Source organism: Strigops habroptila, chromosome 10 (assembly GCF_004027225.2).
Source record: "Strigops habroptila isolate Jane chromosome 10, bStrHab1.2.pri, whole genome shotgun sequence".
Lineage (NCBI taxonomy): Eukaryota > Metazoa > Chordata > Aves > Psittaciformes > Psittacidae > Strigops > Strigops habroptila.
The window spans coordinates 12,194,971-12,217,554 of NC_046359.1; the positions used below are offsets into that span (position 1 = coordinate 12,194,971).

General features: G+C 38.1%; 1 protein-coding gene across 4 annotated transcripts in view; it reads left to right on the forward strand.

The window, feature by feature from the left end:
• The window catches only part of SMOC2 (SPARC related modular calcium binding 2), a 137,671-nt gene extending 118,813 nt beyond the window's left edge, over positions 1-18,858 (forward strand). For 3 of the 4 annotated variants that reach the window (XM_030499891.2, XM_030499894.2, XM_030499893.2), the window contains 4 exons: positions 10,629-10,731; positions 11,650-11,924; positions 14,396-14,439; positions 17,212-18,858. In XM_030499891.2, the coding sequence (XP_030355751.1) occupies positions 10,629-10,731; positions 11,650-11,924; positions 14,396-14,439; positions 17,212-17,235 (446 nt within the window). In that variant the 3' untranslated portion in view covers positions 17,236-18,858. The remainder of the gene's footprint in view (positions 1-10,628; positions 10,732-11,649; positions 11,925-14,395; positions 14,440-17,211) is intronic. The other variant, XM_030499892.2, reaches the window with a different exon arrangement.
• The last annotated feature ends 3,726 nt before the right edge of the window (positions 18,859-22,584 follow it).

The window sequence follows — 22,584 nt, forward strand, 5'->3', positions numbered from 1 at the left end:
GAATTTGACTTTTCAGTGTGAAAAGTGCAGTGGCCTTGATCCAGCAAAGCACTGAAGCCCATGCTTTCCTTTAAGCTCATAAATTCATTTGATCTAGTGAGAGCACTATGTTTGTTGACCCGCTTGCCAGGCTTTTTGGAGGATGTTGGTTGCATTTCTCTACACCATGCAGGATAAAGCCCTAACTTAAAGAACATGCTGTCCAGTCTGATGCTATTGTTATTTTTCTGAAGGAAATGTTTTAATGTAGCAATAGAAGTGGTTTCTGACATTCTCTTTGTTCTGCAGAGTTTGCTCATAACAAAAGGAACCCTTCTGTGGACACAAAATAGCTTGATGATTAGAGCACTCAGCTGAAGAGGAACGGACCTAGGTTCGACTCCCTGATCCAAACCAGACAGAGCAGGGAATTGAACCTGACTAGTGTCAGAGATTAGGGTACTCCACTGGGATATCAGCAAGCCAGATTTCAACTCCCTGCTCTGTCTGGTTTGGATCAGGGAGTTGAACCTCAGTCTCCCTCATCTCAGCTGCATGCCACCATCATCACCAAACTATTTGGCCAAGATGGGATGGATTGTTTTGTTCTTTAAAAAAAAAAAAAAAGAAGAAGGGAAAGAAAAAAAGAGAAAAGAAAGAATATAAAAAAGCTCATTCCACACCAGCGTAAAATCTAAATTACCCAATCCTGACACTTTCCACACAATGGAATTGTTTCCTGGCCAGGCCTAGGGAGAGGTACTTAATGGTCACATACTGAGAGCGCCAGAAGCAATAGCAAGATAGAAAAACCTCTCTGTCTCTGCAAATGCAGCTAAAGATGCAGAAATTCAGCTATGTTATCCACATGGCTTTGGCGGAAGCAGAAGAAACAAAATCACCAGCAGCCTACTCATGTGAACACCAGAGCTATCTCGGTGAACTACAGTTTTGTTTGGAGGAGAATGGTGGGGAGGAATATTAATATTCTGTCAGTGTTGGAGCTGTCTGAGGTGTCTGTGTCAGAGCACAGGCTGTCCATGTGAACTCACTTGAAACTTCAAGCAGCTTCTTTCCCCCACTGGTTTCCATACCTCTCTTTTCTCCCTTGGCTTTCTACCTGGTTCTCTCTAATTTCCATGCTTGTATCTTTTCATTACCATTACCATATATTAATGTCCTTCTGCTTCCCACAAAGAAATTGTTCTGGCTTAAGCTTTGGTCTTTGTGATGGTGCGCATAGTTGAACTGTGCTGCAAAACTCTCTGTGAATGTGCTGATACGAGTTGACAGAAATAGGTGGGTTTCAACTGTTTATCTTGTCCTTGTAATCCACACACACATTTTGAATTTCTTAATCGAATCCCAGGCATTTTTAAAGGTTTAAGGATCTTTTCTCATTACTTTTTTCCACTGCCTTCTGATTTTTAAGTAGCAGTAGAACACATATTGATTTTTGACAATCTAGCATGTGAAGCCTTTTATAGCCATCTGCAGAGTGCTTAGTTTACTCTAGTCATATGAAGTTCATGGGCTGAAGGTCTGTGTCTGTTGGAATTTCCATTGTTGGGTATCTGTCTCCAAGTATGGATTATGGAGTTCTAATTTTGCATAAGAGTGCTTTTACATTTGTTCTCTTGAGATGGAAAATGACTGTTGTTTACTAAATCAGCTTTAGAGTATGCATATTTATATTGAAGACGTATTCACAGGAGAGTTAGTTTATGAATTATAATCAGAGTCATTATTTCAGTTCCATTCACCAACAGGCAAGCACTTACAGTTGCAAAATGCATGGCTGGAAATCAGGTTATTATACATGCACAAGAGGGACTCAGTTTTGCTGGGTATGAACATTTGGGATGCTGCTGTTGTATGTTCAGATTGTATTTTCCCCCATCCCCTGCAATACCCAGGGCACAAAGATATAATGTGATGTCTTGTTTCAATCTCTCTCCATTTACGCAGCAGCAGACAGCAAGATGCATGAAAACCTCCTTTGTATGTTGCTGTTGCTGTGTTATCAACAAATATAGCTTGCTCCAGAAATGGGACCTGCACGCTCCTGTAATTGTGTACACATGCTCAGTCTTGCAGCATGCCATGTCCTGTCAGCCTGTGTATAAAATGGGGTCATGTTTTATTGCAGACCAAGCCTGACTGCTGGAGGGGTATTATAGGGTACTTCTCTATCTCTTTCTTTCCTTTGAGTCTCATGATCAGTAAGCTTGAGATGGTTTTCACTTTTCAATAGTCTCTCTCCTCAGCCCTATCAGTGATAATATACCGAGTGACCCTCTGACCCTGGGCAACCTGATTAACATTTAAGTCCACAACCTTTGCTGAAGTTGACACAGTGAGCTTCTGCACAAATACAGGGAAATCCAGGCCTTGACATGGCTGCAGGATATTCCTAGCTGGGTTTCTGACCAAATGCAGGACGTGCAGCATACGAGGGAAACAGACCACACTATACGTGGCAAAACTAGCACACAGTGTAGTGGTCCAGTGAGGAAATCGTCCTCATAATCCATAATGGAGTGCAATCATGTAATTGGATCTCCCTGCTGTTAAAAGACCCAAGGCACTTCGTAATCAAACCGTATGCTGTAAACTATTTTACATGAAGTCAGCTGCGTTGCGTTCTTCCTGACAGACAATTTAGAACCATAATTACATTCATCTCTTTACTCCATTGTGCTGCTGTCATTGCAGGATCTTTGCTACTGAGTGCTATGTGTTAATTTCCTCGGTGCTTACTGTAAATTGCAAATTAAGGGTGGCATGATTAACGCTGAATTGTCCTTTTTGTGGGGTGAAGTCAAGCTCATCATTACTTGAACATTAGTTTACTGTGGTTTAATGGGGTACACTGTTATATGTGGCTTGGGGGATCCATTCCAAATAGAGGTCAATTTGCAAAGAAAGTTGGTTTGGAAACCTGCTGTAGCTACAGAGATCTTCCTCTGTCAACCCTGGAGAAGTGAGCTGGGTAATGGTGAATTGGGAGTGGATCTTAATTTTTAAATTAAATAAATAGTATCTATTTATTAAGGCCTGAGCCTTCAGTCTGTCATAGTATGCCTGCTTCCTTCGGCAGGAACTGAGGGTGTTTCATTCTTGCATAATATCATACCTTGTAAAAGTTTCATAGCAAACAAGTGTAAGGCTGTATTTATGCTTTTGTATTAGTCATTTTACAGCTTTTTTTATTTAGCAAAGGATGAGCCAGTGAGATTTGAAATGGAATTTGCAGAGGAAATCTGTCATGTTTAATGGAAAGTGTCCAGGAAGGTAACACAACTGCCAATCCTAAATTTATTACATAAAGAGAGAGAGAGAGAGATTTTCATGATGCCAGGTTTCCAAGGACTGGTTCATTCCATAGTGTTCAAGTAATGCTTTAGCTGTTCTTGCTGACTCTTGTTTCACTTCGGTTACTTGCAGGATTTCCATTTTATAAGCCTCTTCTAATCACTGCTGTAAAAACTCCCTCTGAGTTATATAGTATATAGTTCATGTTCCAAGAAATAGCCATGCCTGCCTCCCTGTATTCCCGGCTCCTCTGTGTCAGAAATCCAATTTCTAAGAAGTCTTTCATTTGCCAGTTATGGGGGTGGGGTGGGGAGTGGAAATCAGGTAACATTGGTGAAAATTTGTCTCCTAATTCAAATTCAGTACTTGTAGTTATCTGTATAAGCAGAATAAAGCATGAGTAAAGTGTTCAAGGCCAGGTTGGACAGAGACTTGGGCGACATGGTCTAGTGTGAGGCATCCCTGCCCATGGCAGGGGGGTTGGAACTAGATGATCTTAAGGTCCTTTCCAACCCAAACCATTCTATGACTCTATGATTCTGATACTTCACCTGACTGCTTGCAGTATAGCTAGATCTTCTGCTTCCTCTCTGCTTCTCCCTTCCCCATACAGTTTTCCACCTCACCCTGCGCCATCCAACAATATGTTTTCAGCTCTTGTAGTAGTTACCTTCATAATTCACGGTTCTGCTACTGCTTTCAAGGATAGAGAGACACCAAGTCATTGCTCTGTACCATCCACATTTGGGTTAAAAAAAATAAATAAAGAACCAAAGACTGCCATGAAGGTTCTGCTCTTCTCTCTGAAAACCTGGTACCACTCTGTGGGGAGGGACTCTTTGAGAATAGCTCTCACATAAATCTGTGCTGCTGGGCCAACAGTTTTTAACTCAGCTCTGAATTTCCTTCATCTTTTTGCTTTAATAATCACTGTTTCTCAGTATTTGAATAGAGATCTTTTTTCTGGCTTTAGCTGAGAGTGAATGCTTTTGGGATTTTCAGCTGATGCCTCCAGTGGTAAATGTCTCAGTAAGAGATATCCAGGAAGGTTAAAATCAACATCAGGTTGTAGAAAAGACTGTTTTTCATGCGTGTTTCCAAGGAGCAGGCTGCTTAGGTTAATTAAGTAATGTAAAAACCATCACCAGTAAGCAAGTCCCCATAGTTCAATTTTTCCAGCAGGAGACCAGAATTATGCACCTTATTTCTGAGTTCACTTCCATAATTGCAGCAACATACATTTTTTGTAATAGCTTTTCCTTTTTAATGGATATTTAAATGGAAGTAATTAAATATGGTTATTTCATACCTATCTCCTGAGAGGAAACATAACAGCATGATGAAAATACAAGTGAATTGGAAGTAATAAATGTCTACTAAAAAGGACTACATTTTGACTCCCTAAGTAATATTGGTTATTAATTGTTAAGACTCTCAGAGTGATAATATGGAGATTCGGATGCCTGCCATACTATAGAAAACTGGATTCCAAAATATTTCCATTTAATTAGCTGTTGTTGAAAGTGTTACTACAGTCAGAAGTACCAGCTGTATATATCAGGGACAGGCACTCATGAAATATGGTATGTAAAGCAGAAGTATAATCTTTTGAAAATTGGATCCAGTTGGTTTCTGGACTTTTTTGGGCCCTTTTCTAATCATAAAATTCGTGCCTTAATGAGTAGACTGATGGACTTGTATCACTGTGCCAACACTTCAGCCAAATACATTGTGTTTCTTAAGCTGGAGCTGGATGGACATTGCTATGGTTAAACATAAGGCAACCAGCCTCTAAAGGTTAGGAGTTTGGATCGGCACAGGTTGAACCTAAATGCTCAGAATTTCAGATTCTTCTCAACATACTGAAATGTCTTTGGCCTCCCAAATTAGTGCAGATATTGTGTAGGCAGTGACTATCTAATAAAAACATCAGCTGCATTATGTCCATTTAGACAAGTCCTTATCATATGAGTTTTCAAACCTTTTTCCTGTTCCCAGTCAAAACTAGAAAGGTAAGAGTCTACAAGAGAATGTTTAAAAAAGGCAAATAAGGTCCACAGACCTTCTGAAGTTCTGCTTTGAGTTTTGGATGGCATCTGAGAAGATTACAGTGTTCTAGCTGCTTCATCCCCTCCTGTTCTCACAGTGACATCTCAGAATTGTTAGCAGCAAGAAACTTAAAAAGTCTTCCAAACTCTCATGAAGGAAAAAACAAACTAAAAGGTGGTAATCAAAAGTCATTTCACATGGTCAGTGTTATGCTGTTATGTTCTGATTCTCTTTTTCTCGTTTAACAATTAATATTACGAGAACTGATATAAATGTAATGAACTGCTTTTCCTATTAACAAACCCCTTAGCCTAACTTTGTCACTCAGCTTCCTGTGAAAACTTTACAGGATCATGTGTGTTTCTGCTATGAACATTATCCCTTCTTTCTACCACATTTACCCAAAGGATAAAAGAGTAGTTTGAGCCTAAATGAACTTACAAAACAGATACATACAGAACTCATCCCAAGCAGTCCTACACCATCTGGGATTGTAAGTTAGCTGTCTGGGCTTCCTCAGAAGTTAATGGGAAAGAAGAGATACATTTTAAGGGAGATCTTATCCTACTCTAAGAAAAAGTCTAAGGTAGTTGGGATGAATGCCTTCTGAATGGGTTCTTTTATACTGAGCTTAAAGAACTTTTATGGGCGAGACACCTCATTTCAGCAGGCTCAAGTTGGACAAATCCTACTCAATGCACTTTGGTATGATATGAATGCCTGGGCTTGAAGGGTAGGGCCTTGAGAGATCATCCTTTGTTAACTCTTTTGTTTCCCTCTACCCCCAGATTAGAACAGAACGATCATTTTAAAATAGTAACAAAAATAAATATATGCGGAGAACTGAAATCTGCTTCCTACCCTGCTCCAGGAATAATACTCTTCCTTGTAAGACAAAGAGATCTGGGGCTATGAAGCAATGGATTTGTAGCTCCCCTCCAGCTAACATCTGTTCTACTTCATTATTTCCAAAATTTGTGTAAGCACGTATAACAGAGAATTTGGCTCTGAGTTCAATTTAATTCTTTTAATCGGTAAGAATATTTAAGACAAAAAAGAAAAGAATAAAAAGGTAATACATGAGGGATGTTAACAAGCAGAGATGATAATTTCCTCAACCCCGTTAGGATAGAGACTAAGAGGTAGATAATTACCGTTTGTGAGAGGTTACCAGGAGGTGCGGTGAGGGAGAAACTGCAGTGAGCCATAAAGCCACTGATTCTGTTGAGGCCATGATGTTTAGTCTCCAGCAGAGTTACAAATTTTAGTTCCCAGGCTCATCTTTTGAAGGGGTTTTTTGCCAGAATGTAACTCCAGAAGAGCTCAGGAAGTCCTCCAAGAAAATGAGAAGGGCCCTCAGCATATCTAGACAAACACAAACTTGTGATTTATATGGATAAATAGAAATAAACTCATGAACTGAACATATATGCGTGTATAGAATATAAGTCCAAGAAAAAATGTTTTCCTTGTATTATCTGATCTCCCAGGGTAACCAGTAGCACTGACAAACTTTGCTAAAGACCTTTCTCCTGTATACCACTATATTTTGGTGAAGTCAAAGATGTTAAAGAAACATGAATATTTCTGATCATTCTGGTTTTTAGCAGGTCAAATTTTATTTATAATCTTCAGAGGTATTTGAGTGGTCATTGTATGTGAGTGCACTGCTAAGCCTGATATTTGTATTAACAAATAGCAAATAAAAACGAAGCTTTAGATTTGCTAATTGGAAGTTGTCATGCCTTTAATTACTTGAGTGAATGACTCAAGACAGTTTCCTCTCTTGCAGAAGATTAATGTAAACTCCCTTTTAAAGTGATTAATCTTATCTATTGTACTCACATTTTTACAGAAATGAACAAAACTTTTCTAGCCATGACTTCAGATGTGCTGTGAAAGATCATCTTCGAAGATTGACAGTAGTAGATTATTATCAACCAAGCAGGGAGCTCCAAGGCACTTGGGTACATATTTTAGAAGGTTTATAGACAACTATCACACAAATTTAACTCAAAAAATACATCCTGAGTACTAAAGGTAGATGTGTTTATAGAGACACGTGTACATATGAGATGTACAATGTATAATGGTGATTCTTTGATTACCCTTATACTATAGCTGAAATGAGGTGTTTGTATATTCCCGTCATTTGTGGTATGTATTTGTTGGTCTAAGGTTTACTCGGGTAAAACTATCCTTAAAGCAAACACTCAGCTCTGTGTTACATCTCTGAACCTGTAGGTTAACTCCATGTGGTTTCAACTTCAACCATTTAACAACAAATTATTATTTATGTAAGCTGTCAAATTCACACAGGACAAGCAGCTGCAGAAGAAGAAACTGAAGTACATAAACCATAGCAAGAAGCGTAAGGCTCCCATAAGAGAGTTTCCCTTTCTGTATTTAGTCCAGTAAGAGTGAATTACTCATTACAATCAAGCTAAAGTTCGCCCAGTCTTGCCATTTCATCCACAAATTTGTTGAAAATTAAAGCTCAGCGTAAAACCTCCAGAGAGTTAGTAACACCTGCAAAGAACAGAGATTTCTCTGTAAGGTAAATTGCTGTGTGATTGCCCAAATGTCAGCAAAAATTATAATTGGGAGAAACTGAATATTTTCTCTGTTTTTAACTAGTGAGGATTTTGTGGGGTGTCATTTTACGTTAAGTAGTAGAGTTATAATTTAGAATGTTTCACAGAAACTAGTTTTGTTTGTTTTAACAGCGAGATTTCTATGAGATTCCTGTTGCTGTCAACTACTATTGCAACTTTATGCAATACACATTTAGAAACCTGTCTTAATCTTAGAGAAAATTGTCAGAGATAGGATTTAAACTGTGGATTTTTTCCCCATGATTTCTTGTGAATTTAGAAATCTATACTTTCCCCTTCCTAGCTGTATCTTACGAGATAGCAAGGTAAGTCACGATTTTGATCTCTACATCTGTAGCATATGTACACTCAGCAGCTCCCTGGACAGCAGTGAAAACTACCTAAGGCATAAATTTTTGTTTCTTCCAGATGTTTCAGGTATACTCTCATAACTAACTTGAAAAATTCAGGTGGAGCTCCTAAATCAAATTGGATATTAACATTATTATCTATCCACAAAGGAGAGAGAAAGAAAAAAAGTCAAATTGTCTTGTCACCATATTGTGCTGCATTGTTACACACTGAGGTATTGCCTGCATTTTCCTCGACCCTTCTATCAATTCACAACTCGTGTTTGGAGCAGGATTCAGGCTTCTGCCTGATGACAGTAAGACAACCACAGCATGAAATGGATAAAGCTTTTATTATTCAAGATAGGTCCACAAAAGAGCCTTGGACAGACCTCTTTTTACCTGTCCGTTGAAGAGAACCAGCTCTGGTCCACAAGCCAAGTATTCTTGCTAGCAAGTAGTGCCGAGTTCACTAGTTTGCTCAGAGACTTAGTTGCTTGGTTCAGGCAGGTCACCATGCTAACATGACAGGATGTGCCTTCTGCATGGAAACTGCGTTTGGGCTCTGCCTGCTCATCTCTGGGCAAATGTGCTTTTGGGTGGCTTAATTTAAATCACAGTGCATGATTTACTTACATGATTGCAGAGTCTGAGCCTTACTTACCAGCAAGCTCTTTGCTCTAAGGAATATACTTTTGAATTATGTACCTGTTGGTATAGTCTTCTGTCCCTCCCTAATCTTTTGCCACCCTTCTAATTTCTGTGCCTTACAGAGAAAGCTCAAATGCTTGTCTCACTGAACTCAAATTTAGGATTATAGTCATAGCTGTTGGGTTGGGATTTTTTTTCTTTCTTTTTTATTTCTTTCTTTCCCATTGTAACAGAAAAAGAACCCAACTGTTTAAAGCCTAAGGGAAGAGGAACATATCTGAGAGAGGGACAGCTGGCTTCAGATGTGTACTTTTAGTGCAGTGAAACTTGCTTCAGTATGTTCCTGTTACGTGGCTTTTACAGTTACTAGAATAAAATGTCCATGGTGCCAGAGGCAAACACATAAGAGACAGGGAACTCATAGCTGCATGAATGTGTTAGACGATAATATGTTGTGGGTGCTGCTGCTATACATAATAGCAGAGCTATTCTTACTGCAACACAGCTAAGGGCTAATATAACATAGGTTCATTTCCTTGGATCAACATGGGCTGTATTAAAAAATAATTTGCTGGGCAAGATGAGGCTTTTCAGGCTCAGATAATTCTACTGCCTTCACCAGAGGTCACTGAAAAGTGTAATGAAGTAACAAATACCTACTGATTGACTAATCTTCCTTTTCCACAACTCTTCAAAGCATTTCCCTTTTTTCACTTAAGAATTGAACTGCAGGTAAACAGGCCTTCAGCGTAGAATTGTCTGTGAAAGTCGTGCCGTGGGCTCCAGCTTCAAGCTTGTCATCTCTATGTCACTGCGTGTGTATCATCCTAGAATTTAACTCAGCTATTACAGGGCTAGGGAAAGACCTGGTGTTTGGCCCAGGGCTCTAGGGAAGAGGAGGGGAAGCAGGTGTATTTTGTAAGCAAACGTCCATGTGTCAACATTCATGCACTTGACAGATGAATTTATCTGCTCCAGCTGCACTGCTCTAAGAGTGGAGCTTTTAGTGTATATTTGTCTGATGTATTATGTGTCTGAAATGTGCTGTCAGTTTCTTTCAGAGAATAATTTTGTGGCATAGGGAATGTGATTATGAGGATGATCTAGCATCACCATAGGATCCTACAGTATGAACCAAAGTACCAACTAACAGCATCAGACTCGGCTAGGTGCCATATAGTAAGAGTTAGCCCCTGCCCAAGAGAAAAGTGAAAGAGGCAAGGAGTTGACTATCATTTTACAGAGAGGAAAACCAATGCACTGGGAGAATGTATGTTGAGAAAGCCAGTGGAGGTTCAGAGGAGCAAAAGTGGAAATCCAAAAGAAGTATTGTGCTGTTGTCTTCCAGTCCCTGTTTCAAATTGTTTGTGTCATGTACAAACTTTGGTTGTTTCAAATCTGGTCTAAAAATGTGACACCCATGGAAAAAATATCTTAAAGAAGAAAAAACAGTGGCCAAAACCATATTCTCACTTGCTAGAGTGCAAAAGGTTGTTTTTCTATTCCTGCTTTATGTTACAGATATGTACCTGAACTTAGATGCTTGTCTTTGAATTATGTTATGAACTTGTCCACAATTTATAAGGATTTGTGTATAGGGAGTCACACCTATTTCTAAGTTTGAATTATTATTGGAATTTAAATGTTGCAAAAAAAGGGAACAAGAAAAGAAAAAAATCTGGTTTTCTAGGTTGTCCTGGGGCCAAGAAGAACGAGTTCCTGACTAGTGTTTTGGATGCATTGTCCACGGATATGGTGCACGCAGTATCTGATCCATCATTGTCTTCTAGCCGGTGGGTTTCGGATCCTTTTTGTGTATCTTTAAAAGGATTCCAGCAGTGGTGAATGAATTATTGAGGGCTTTGAGAAGTTATTCTTCTTATGCCTTCACAAAGGGCAAATTTCCAAGAACCTATGTAGGAGAGTTTACTTCAAAGTTACTGTCGACTATGTACACTAAACAGAAATGCACTTGATAGCTGAATTCTCAGCAGCAGCACATCTTAGTGTTTATCTGTAGCTGCTGGTGCAACTGTGTCTCAGTCTTTGTTCTTCTCTCAGGCTTCACTTGATGAATGTGTACTACTTTTCTGATACATATTTTGCCAAGTTTCTTGTAAAACGAACCAATGCTATCAACAGTCACAGGTAGAATTAAAAATATCTAAGTGCTGTAAAACTTTAGGTGTCTGCAGGTCAGGAGCTTACCATCTGAAGTCGAGGTGGCATTTATTGTTATAAGTTACCCTGTAATTCAATACATTTAGGTGTTTTCTCTCTAAGAACATCCATCATGGGTTGTAATTGGAGCCTAGATATTTGGCAATGCTGACTGTTGGCCTGCTTCAGTTGGGTATATTATGTGTTTTAATGTGTCTGTTGTCTATGAAACTGTCTTTTCTATTTCTCTCTTCACTTTTCTCTGTTTCAGGAAATGAAAGGGGAAAGCACTGTTTTCTGAGTATGGTGCTGACCTCAACACAGTTTCAGAGAATTAACGAAGAGCAGATTCTAGTCCTAGTTCTAGTGTAAAATTTAGGATACAGTTGGCCAAAGTGAAAAAAGATGGATTCACTACAAGAAGCTAGTGTCCAAAAGCAGTGAGGTTTATCTAACAAAGCATCTGACAGTGATTTAACTATTCTGAAATAAAGATAAAAACTAAGGTTTATGGATCAAAATGAAAACTAAGCTCTTGTTTTCTGTTACAGGGTTTCAGAGCCTGATCCAAATCATACTCTGGAAGAGAGAGTGGTCCATTGGTATTTCAAACAGCTAGATAAAAATTCCAGTGGTGATATTGGCAAGAAAGAAATCAAACCATTTAAGAGATTCCTAAGAAAGAAATCAAAACCCAAAAAGTGTGTGAAGAAGTTTGTGGAATACTGTGATGTGAACAATGATAAGTCCTTGTCAGTTCAAGAATTAATGGGCTGCTTGGGAGTATCAAAAGAAGAAGGTAAAGCAGAAACAAAGAAACGCCATAGTAAGAACTTTTTCTGTCTTTTTCACTAGATTCTTCAGAGCTGATTAGGTCTGGTATTTGTATATGCCAGAAGTATACAGAATAAAAGAATACACCTGCCTGTAGCTAATGCAGCTGTTGTTCAGAGCAGATGGCAGGAAAACTGCTTCCGTGTAAGCAAATCATCACTCTCAAAGAATCAAAACTTCCTGTTGATTCTGACCATTAAATGTATTACAGTAGGAAACCTAAGAGGATACAGTAACATCAACAGTTATCAAAAAACCAGTTTAATGTTACTGCAGGACTGTGTCCTGAATGAGTGGAAGTGTCACACCTGTGCTTTTTGGATTCCTGCTGGGAAGGAAGCATATTGTTAAGCTTTCTCATGACTTTTTGTTTCTCAAATGTGGTTTAGAGATACAGTGAGGAATGCGGTTATCTGCCAAAGAGGTGGGTCAGTTGCTGGTACCCAGCCACCTTACCTTGCTGTCCAACTGGTAGAAGGGGGAACAGCTAACTTGAGTGTGTAATGGTCCCTGCAGAGTTCAGTCACACAATTCATGATAATAAGAATTAAAAAAAACCTGATAATTGTTAACAACAACAGTAGATCACCATACTGTAAGAAGTTGTAGAACATGAACTGTTTTATTTGTCTGGGGCTTAAAATGAAGCCAGGGCAGTAAAACTAAGGCGTCATAAGAAATGAAAGCATGTCAAGTGGGAAATGCAGACAGAAAAAAAATGGTTTCCACAAAACTGGTTGTATTCAAGTCTAGAAAGGGAATGCTGCAGAAAGACAAAATAGTTCTACATTGTAATAATAAAGTGTCCATGGCTCACAGAAACAGATCTCTCAAAACAGATATAGCAAATCCAGGATTTTGTTTTCTGTGATTTTTGTGGACCTGATAATAATACCTTGCAATTTTTACTCAGATGATGGACGTACAAAATGTGTATAGAAAAGTGGATGACTGTAGTTATCTTTATGCTGTAAATTAAATGTAATATCTACTTTTTTATTTACACTATTTGGCAGATTAGTGTTTTGAATTGGAGGCTGTTATGGTCCATGGTTATGTTAACTTCATATGTTAACATCTGTGCCAAGACACTTCTGCTGCAAATCGCACTCCTTCGTCCCTTATTGTATACAAAATTTGTGTCCAAACTCATTGCCCCAGGACATAGAGGAAAACTATAGCAAGACTGAAAGCAAACTACTTTTTCCAGCACCCATTCCAGTGAAAAAAACAAAGATTAGGATAAACTGCCTATTTTGGAAAAGAAAGTTGTAAGATGCATGAAATTATATGAAGATCATACACAGATTTAGCTGAAGTAAAAATTATGTTTACTGTAACTGGAGATTTTTAACAGAGCTTAAAAAAAAAAAAATTAGTCAATAAAGAGAACATTCATTTTTGGAAGTTAAAAACCAGCTCAGAACTTTTACATTGAAAAAATAATGGCATCCACTTGGAAAAAGTTTCTAAACCAAATCATTTGGTTGTTTTCCTAGAAATACATACTTTTAAAGACAAAATAGTAAAAAATGCTTTTGTTGGAATATCAGTATTCTGTTTAGTTTCTCCTGCTTGATAATTAAACTTTTCTTTCTGCTAGTCCTTTCACTACAGTCACCACTTCACTACAGCTAGAGTTATGTTTCTAAGAATAGGTGAGATCCTGTCACATGAGGTGTGAAAGCTGAGGTAAGGAGGTGGCTCTATATCATTCGGTGTAGTCCCAGGTATCTTACAAGAAAAAAACAGAGAGCTGCAAAATATTATTTTTCAGGGAAATACTAGTTGCTGCAGTATTTTTCGAGGTCCGGTTTTGTCCCCCTTTGTCCCAGTACAGCTTGACTGACTAACAAAGTGACATGGAAGACAAAGCGAGCAAGTTCCTCCCTAGCCTCCCAAGTTTGTTTTTAATGTTGAATGGGCCAGCAGACTCAAGTAAATGTTTTGCTTTGGGTTTTTCTTCCCTCTATTTAGAGCACTGTCTTGGACTTTGCCACTAAGAAACTTAAAACTCAGCGATAATCTTCTTGTTTTACAGATCAAATGTGAATGATGTCTTTGGCTGTTCCTACACAGTATCTTTAAGCAAAGTGAATGCTTTCCAGACAGTCTGCTTCTCCATGCTTCTTTCCCACTGGGACAATAGGCTATATTTACTACTAAAGATTTAAGAAGTTTGAAATGCTGGACACTGACTAGATAAAATCTGTCCTAAACAAATGTCACATATTAACTGGCAAGAAATGCTGTCATTCAACTTTCATATAATTCCATGAAAGAAGCAACACCTGTGTTGAGGAAGGAGATAAGTGGATGTTTCAACAAAAGATCTGAAATATTTTATCGCATTTATTGAAAGCTCTGTTCTAAAAAATACCTTTTCAGAATGAGGGCTTCAGTTCTTGGAAACATTACATATAACTTGCAAACCATACTAATGTTTTCTTTTCCCTCTTTTAGCGGCCCCTAAAACCAACACTGAGAGCACTTCATCCAGCAGGCAGGTGAGTATAGAGGAGAGGAGGATCTCCCTTCCTGCCTTGCCCAGCTAAACTTCTTGGGGTTTTAACAGTTATCATTGCAGCTTCAAACTGCATTCATCTTCCATTCTGCAGATTCTCCAGGAAAATGTAAAGCAGCATGCTGATTAACAAATTCTGACTTAAGTTCTATGTAAGGAACGCTGAATCAGTCAACTGCAGGTGCAGAGTAAATGTGTATAAAGTGCAAAGTAGAATAGGTTTGCATATGGGTGTTTCTAGTAAAGTGTAAATTGGCATGTAGGTTAGTGATAATTAGATGACTGTAACTGAGCCCTCATGAGTCATCTGCATTCCTGAATAACAGCATTACTGTACCCTTGTAGACGTGCACTGCTTTATCTTCATTTACCTTCTGCTTTAACTGAATTCTATTAATTTTCCTGTGTGTCATACTATGGACACAAACTTACATTGATAGAAATTACTTTGTGAACAAAGCCATTCATTTCCCATGCCCTATGAAAATGTATACATTTCACAAACCCCACTATATTATTATATGGTGGCTTTAAACACCTTTTAAAATTTTAGTGTAGAGAAAAGAGCTGTCACTTTCAAATGCCTTTGCTGGCTGAACAAAATAATGCTGGAGAACTAGGATTTGCATCTGTCTGCTGATGTATGTTAAACCTAAAATTGGTTAGGTCTGCAGAATGATTCTGGCAAATAAAATGTCAGGTGCCCTGACAACATAATCCGTGATTTGTTTTTGTATCAATTCTCTTCAAAGACTTGATTTTGTTTTTCTGAATAACACCAGTATATGTCATTCATAGAATTTTGGCTACTCAAGGCATTCAGAGCTACAAAAGCCACAAGAGCAGAATTTTTAAATCAAGGAGAGGTACACACTGAAAAGGAGGGACTCAGGTGGAAGCTCAGGAAAAAAAAGATCAAGAAAGGGTTTTTCATTTGTGTGTGTCTATTTTTATAATCATTAACCCTAAAGGTTCAGTTTTCTGGCCAACATCGGCACAACTTCCTAGCACTTTTGCATGGGTCTGAAGAAGGGCTTCTGAGTATGCCAGTTATTTAAATAGTCTAGTAAGAAAATAATCTTCATACCATTTTTGCTTCATTTTTGTATTACTTAAATGACTAATGCCCACGAAAGCATCAGTAAATGATTAATTGTTTTAAAGAATATTAATATAACGATATTATAAGGACAGGTAACCCTGCAGCTGGGAAATTAGGAATTTGGGAAAAAGTATCCCAAAACCGTACTTGTGGTTAATCTCTTCCCATCTGTCAGACAGCTAGATTAATTTGATTAAAACTGAACCCAAGATGAACTTCCCCACAAGCCAAGAGAAATTGTCCTCTCATTGTTGCTAATCAATTTGTTACTTGCTTTATCTCTTGATTTGTTTGATGTTAGGTTCACACTTCCTAAGGCAAGCTCAACACTGGTTGTGCGTTCTACCAGAGACCTCCTACATACCTCTGATTGAATATAAAATATTCTCACAGCTAGAGGGATGTGATAAGTTTCTGTTTGTTTAAACAAATGTTTGTGATCTTAACTTTTCAAGTTCACCCCACAAATCACTTATGCTTTAAACAAGGCAGCCTGAAAACAATTATCCTGTCAGAACTCACAAACATTCAAAGGGGTTATTTTAATTATATAATGGCAATTACTGGCACACGTGCATTACACTTGAAGCATGACAAGCTCTCTCCCCTTTCTTGTAATCTGATCCTGACTTGCAGAATCTGTAATAAAAGTGTCCTAAAGCGTCTATGTTTTTTAATTTTGTCCAATGATTTTGCTGACTCAGCACCAATTATTTTAAAAGCTATTGCTAACAAATGATAGCCTTGAATTAGGGCTGGCTCAGCAAACCATCTGTTGGCAGTTTCAAACTTGAACAATACAAGGCAGCAAATACTGAAGGTGGCTTTCATCACAAAAGTTTGCACTTGAAAGGCAGTTATTGAAAAGCAACTGGGCTGGGTAGGAGCTACTAAGAGGAAACCACCCATCTAAGAAGGAGCAGGTTTGCACAGTTAAGTAGATGGGCACTCAAGAGCTCACTTTCTACTAGTTTATTGTGGCAGTTCAGTTATATATATATGTTTATGTACGGTTAGGCATGTATTCCAGACTTTTTTTTTCACGTGTGGTCATCTGTATGTGTACATGTACATACAAGCTTACTGAAAGAAAGCAAATATAGCTACGTATACTTATATGCTGTCTCAGCTGTGGTTGCTGTATAAGAGGTCAAATACATGATAGATCTGACAGAACTGGGGTAGTGGCCAGGTATATTTCCCTTGCTCAGCTCCACCCTGTCCAACAAACATACACGTAGATGCATACACACTGTCAATGAGACCCAGAGGGTCTTTTGCAGCCTAGCAAAAAGTTTACAAGGAAACTATAGATTGCTCATAAGACTTTGGCCAGCAGCCCATTCTTTATGCATCACATGCCATAGAAAGGTATATTGCACCAGGGACTTGCCCAGGCAGTTGCTAAAACTGTGTGCTTGACAGGTATAGATTTAAAGAGGCCATAGGTAAGAAACAGCAAAGACGCTGCTCATGCCCTTGTTCATAGATGCCAAGAAGGACTACAGGGCAGGGATTATTTTATACCCCATATAGATTTGTGCAGAACTCTTATTCTAATAGTGGCATGTGGACACTGCTGAAAAATAAATATTTATACTTGATTAATTGAAAACATCATTAATAGTGCAAATTTCTCCAACTTTCTTTCAGCAAGTTTCTAAGAAGCAAGGGTGAAAAGCTTACTGATCCAAGGCAGATCTCTGACATGTGGGAGATTTCCTCACTAAAAGGCAATAAAAACAACTGTAGTATTTGCACTTTGTACTTAAAAATGTAAATTCACTTTGTAGAAATGAAATATTTAAACAGACTTTTTTTTTTTTTAATCTGTGAAAATGTAATGGCTAGTTCTGAAAAATTATCACATACAATGTATGTGTATTCTTTTGTTGTCTGAAATATGTGAAACGTGTTGGAGATGTAAAAGTTTGCATTTAAACCATTTTTAAAAAAATAGCTTTCTGGCAAATAGTAGCATAGAAACCCGATTCTATGTATTTTGGTTTCGATACTATGCCTCGTTTTTATTTAATCAATACTGTCGTTTAAGTAGAGTTATGCTGAAAAGTCTACTGTATTCTCAATTTTGTCCAAGCGGTGTTGGATGTTTCAGGTTTGCAGGACTGAGGGAAGTGTGTAAATTGCTGTTTACTTGGGTTTGCAGATTTTAACTGAACAGATTTTTCATTGGTGGCAATATTTTATTTCATTTTGGTTTTATTGTTATTATTATGCTTTCCGAAGATCATGCAGTGAGAATGCAACCACTAATGGATTCAAAACAGTTATTCTGCAGTTGGGCTACTTGTCAAAAAATATATTCTGTTATCCATTTTTGAGGTGCTTTCCATTATAAGTTTTGGTAGGAATTTTTTCTCTGTTTGTTTTTGAGTGGGTTGTTAATACAGCAAACCAACAAGAAGTAAGGTGAATTGTAAAGTAACTCCAATCTGGTTCAGCCTAGGTCTAAAAGCATGTTTCTTTGGTCAGTGCAAAACAGGAGCAGAATGGGTCAGAATTGTAAATCTGACTGTAAAGAGACAGGGAAAGCTAAACAGATTGTTCAGCCTTTTCTTCCTCTACACCTGGCTGTCCCCATTAACTCTTTCATTCGCCTCAGGGTCCACTAGAGGTAAAGCTGAACAAATTATGAACAGTTGAGGTCAGGAGGGGCTACTCACATCGCGCCTGCCTGAGGCTTTTTCTTTGCTGTCTGAAAGAACTTCTCACAAGTTTCATACCTTCTCTGTTCATTTCTCCCCTCAGTTCATTTTTGTATGTGTGCCTGAGGGGACTAAAACTTGCTGATGTGAATTTAGAGCAGGGGACCCAAGAAAAAAACATACAGCTCTTGAACAACTGTGAGTTACAAGCAGCTGGGTTGATCAGTGCAGTGGTAGATGGACTGCTGACATCTAGGACTTACTTAACATGAAAAAGCAGGAATGTTGCAACAAGCAGTGTTTTCGTCCTGGTTGGTTTAAATAACATGAGATCTGACATGTGACTACCCAATCGTAATAGCACCCTGGCTTGAACTTGTACCTGGAAAAGCTTTTTTTACAAATAAAGATGTTTCATTTAAATTTCAACATATGCTGAAGTGTTAGGAAACACTGTATGCAGTGGAATTATACCCCAGAAATTGTGTACTCTAAGCTTTGGCAGCAGGAGGAACCAAAATGCAACTGTGTGTTATCTTGTACTTTTGTTTTTAAAAATATTTGTTATTCTTTTATACTGTTAAACTTTGAATTTAAACTTCTTTATAGATTAAAGATCAGTATGTTATCAAACTGTGCTGGTGATTTTTCTTCTGCAACATAGATAGCCATGTCTGGAAGCAGGCGTACACAGGGGTGACTTCACCACTGCTTTGAGTTTACAAGAAACCTCATGACCTCATATTGGGTGTATCTTTTCTTTCCTTGCCCCTTTACTGAATTCCTCCTAAGGTCATTCATGCCTTATTCATGCCATTGCTTTCTCAAAATAGTGATTTTGAGGCCAGATCCTTTGTTGCTACTATCTCCATATAGCTTTAGCTTGGTTTCTTGCTTCTTCATTGCGAAGTGCAATGTGGTATACATAGAGTTCGCACCTTTTTGTTTTCAGTGTGAGTGTGAGCCGCTGGTCAGTGTTCAACCTGACTGGAAACAATGAGGAGAGAGAAGCAAACCCTGAGGATACTCACTTATCAAAAAACAAATAAATGCTATAGGCCTTCTCTTAGGTATCCAAAGACTTCTACAACATAGAGTCATTTGATGACTCTATAATGACTGACTCGTGAGATATTTCATCTTCGTACATATTTCCATGTCATCACATTTATGGTTCATTTCAATTTTCAGCCATTACACCACTTGGCTACAATCAGTACCGAGTTCTCATAGTTCCAGCTATAGTCCAGATGCCTAACTGGAACACACTTGCAAGACTGCTATGTTCACTTTTGGTTCCTGTAGCTTGCATGTGTCCAGAGGATAGTTAAACTCGGATAAATCTTAGCCCTTCTAGTTGCAACCGAGCACAGCCTTGTTACAAAAAGTACCAAAAAGAAATCCATGTGAATAGGCCCTTAGGCTCACACCACAGTACCAGTGTTTGTTTAGTTCCACCGTAATTAGTTCTAGTTTTTATCCTATTCCATGTGCAATGGTTTAGTTTCAGTTTTAATTTTGTTCTTATTGAAAGCACAACTTTCACTAAGTTTCGATATTCTGCTTGTCATTGACCAATATTTGTTGTAGTTCCAGCTGTTGCTGAACAGATTTATTTAGAGCTTTTATAAAGTTGTAAGTAGAAGACTGTTAAGTTTTAAGAATGTGTATGTGTTCAACGATTTGTCCAGCCTGTTGCAATGTCCATTAGCCAACAGGCCACACAGTGAGAAAAGTTCCGTGTTTTCTCAACACTTTTGATAACTTTCTCATCTTGTTCCCAGCCCTAGAAGTAAGCCAACTTCATAAGTTTGTAGCCTCAGTTTTACCAAAATCGCTTGATTCTCAGCCTTCTCCCAGTCTAACAAAATGCCTAACTTTCAGATACTTACTTTGCAGAACTGGGATATACATGATAGCTCAGAATGAAAATTTTTCCTGCTAATGTGGTTTTAAATAAGAAGAGAGCAAAAAAGCATCAGTTCATATGAGCATAAGAGAAAAGATTTCAAGTAAATACTGCATATAAATAAAAGAATACATTGTACTTTTCTCATTTGGACCAGGTTTTTGCCCTTCATAAGTGTCATAAGCCAATGGAGAAAGCAGGCATTCCTAGAAAGTTGAAAGGAAAAGCAAAAATGTAGATTGCATCATTAAAGACATGTAAGCGTGTCCCGCATTTTATAGGTTTGATTTTACAGTAGTAATAAAAGGGATTAACAGAGGTTAAGAAATCTTTCTTGGCAAAGATAATTTAGTTGTCCCTTTTAAATATTTACACTAATGTATTATATAACTAGTTATAGAAACTAGTGTGAAAGAGTCTTTAATGCAGAAAGTGAAAGGTTTATTACTTTTGTTTTCTTCAGGCAGGCAAATGGATGCTATTTTGGGGTAATTACTTTGACATTAAATAGCAACTGGCTAAGTTTATTGGTCTGAAACATTACAATGATTATAATAAATTACTGATATAAACTCTACTCTTTGTCCCATTTAATTTTATCAGTTCAAGTTTTATAAGTGAAAATACGCACTTTGTTTAAAAAGCATGAATAATACATATTATTTTTTTCTTTCAACAAAAGCTCGTGGAAAGTATTCGAAACAACACATTTCTCTACAACATCCAATGAGAGGGATCAGAAGGGAAAGAAGTCTGACATTTTTAACTAGATTAGCAGTAGAAATATATGCAATATTTTGCCTTTACTACATCCACCATTCTTATTTCATCCTACACTTTGTCCTCTGGCTAACGTTACTGCTGGAATACAAAGTCTATTGGAAAGGAAGATAGCGAAATGAGAGTCCATTTTGTGCATGTGAACAATCTTTTCCATAAAATACAGTCATCTGAGTCATTTTTTCCCTAGAGACTCTCTTTATTTTTGACATCAATTCACTGCGTAGGATTGCTTGCTTCTTATCAAATACAGAGTTCTTCTTTGCACAGGCATGGAGTCTATTCTTGGCTATATGGGTACTTTGCGAAGAAAATCACACATGAGAGATTAGCAGACATTTTAAGTGGAAGGCTGCAATTTTGTATTACACCCCAAATAAGTTTCTAAAGATTTATAAAGCCCACTCAGTGCCTGAAGAATATCCATGAAGATGCCTGTATCTGTTCTAAGTTGTCAGTCGGGGGGGGGGGGAAGGAAAAAGAAAAAGAGCTGAATGAAGATTCCATTGAGAAACGTTGTTTTCACTAAACCATGACAGACAGATTTCATGTGAGGGTTTCCATGAAATTTTACTTTTAAAAGTGTGGGGGTTTTTTTTTGTTTGTTTAGTGATTATTTTTATGCTGAAACTTTATCTAAAAAGCGTGAAGTGGCAACATGGAAAAGGGGCAAATTTTGACACCAATTTTATGCCAAAATTCGATATTGTGAAAGGTAGCAGCATTCTTGATCTTCCTCCAACTTCTTTTAAAAAATGGTGTTTGTTTGAAAGAAGTCAGGTTTCCAAACATTAATTTGTCATACTTCATCTGAATGTCATTTTACAGTCTTTGGGTACCTTGCTATCTCTATATGAGGCAAAGAAATGCTACATTTTCATTTAAAAGATTGCTGAACTGGTGGATTTAGCACTGTATGCACACATATCATGAAGAAAACTGCAATACGATAAGGGTATTTATACTAGTTTGTGTCTATGCAGCACAGTTGAAGCATTGTGAATCAGTGACCTGCAGAAATATATAGGGCACTTTTCCAGCTTGCAAAACAAGCCTGCCGTGGGACTGAACACAAACACCTCCAAACCTAAAATAATATCCTGGCATATCTCTCATCTTTTACCAGTCATTTCACTCAAGGGCTGATGCATGCCAAATGCCAGTTTGACTACTACTTGAGGAGCACCGCTAGCTCTGCTGGCATGTAGCTCCCCAGGTAGTCTTCCTGAACCCGTAGGTTGGGTTCAGTCTTCTGAGAGCCCAGGCTGAGATACCAATGAGACCAAGATCCAGAAAAAAGAACACAAGAAAAACCATGATGACAGATACTGTAAATTACAGGATGTTACTCCACAGCTCAGATTCTTTTACCCAGGTGGGCTGTGATCCACTGAACATTCCTGCTCTGTATCATCGATGACAAACCCTAACTTTTTGCTTCATAATCCATCAAATCTGTACTCAGAGTGACAGGATGTTATGCTTCAACCAAGTGGGAGTCAATGTGAGTCTCAGCTGAGGAATATTTGAGAAATACTGTTACCCCTCAACAGATGCATGTGCGCAGTTAGCTGCCACCCAACAATTCCTTTCTCTGCTCAGCACCATATGATGGAGCAGTGTCTGCATGCGTCAGCTCTTTAACGCCCTGTATATGGGTGTGCTTCTCTC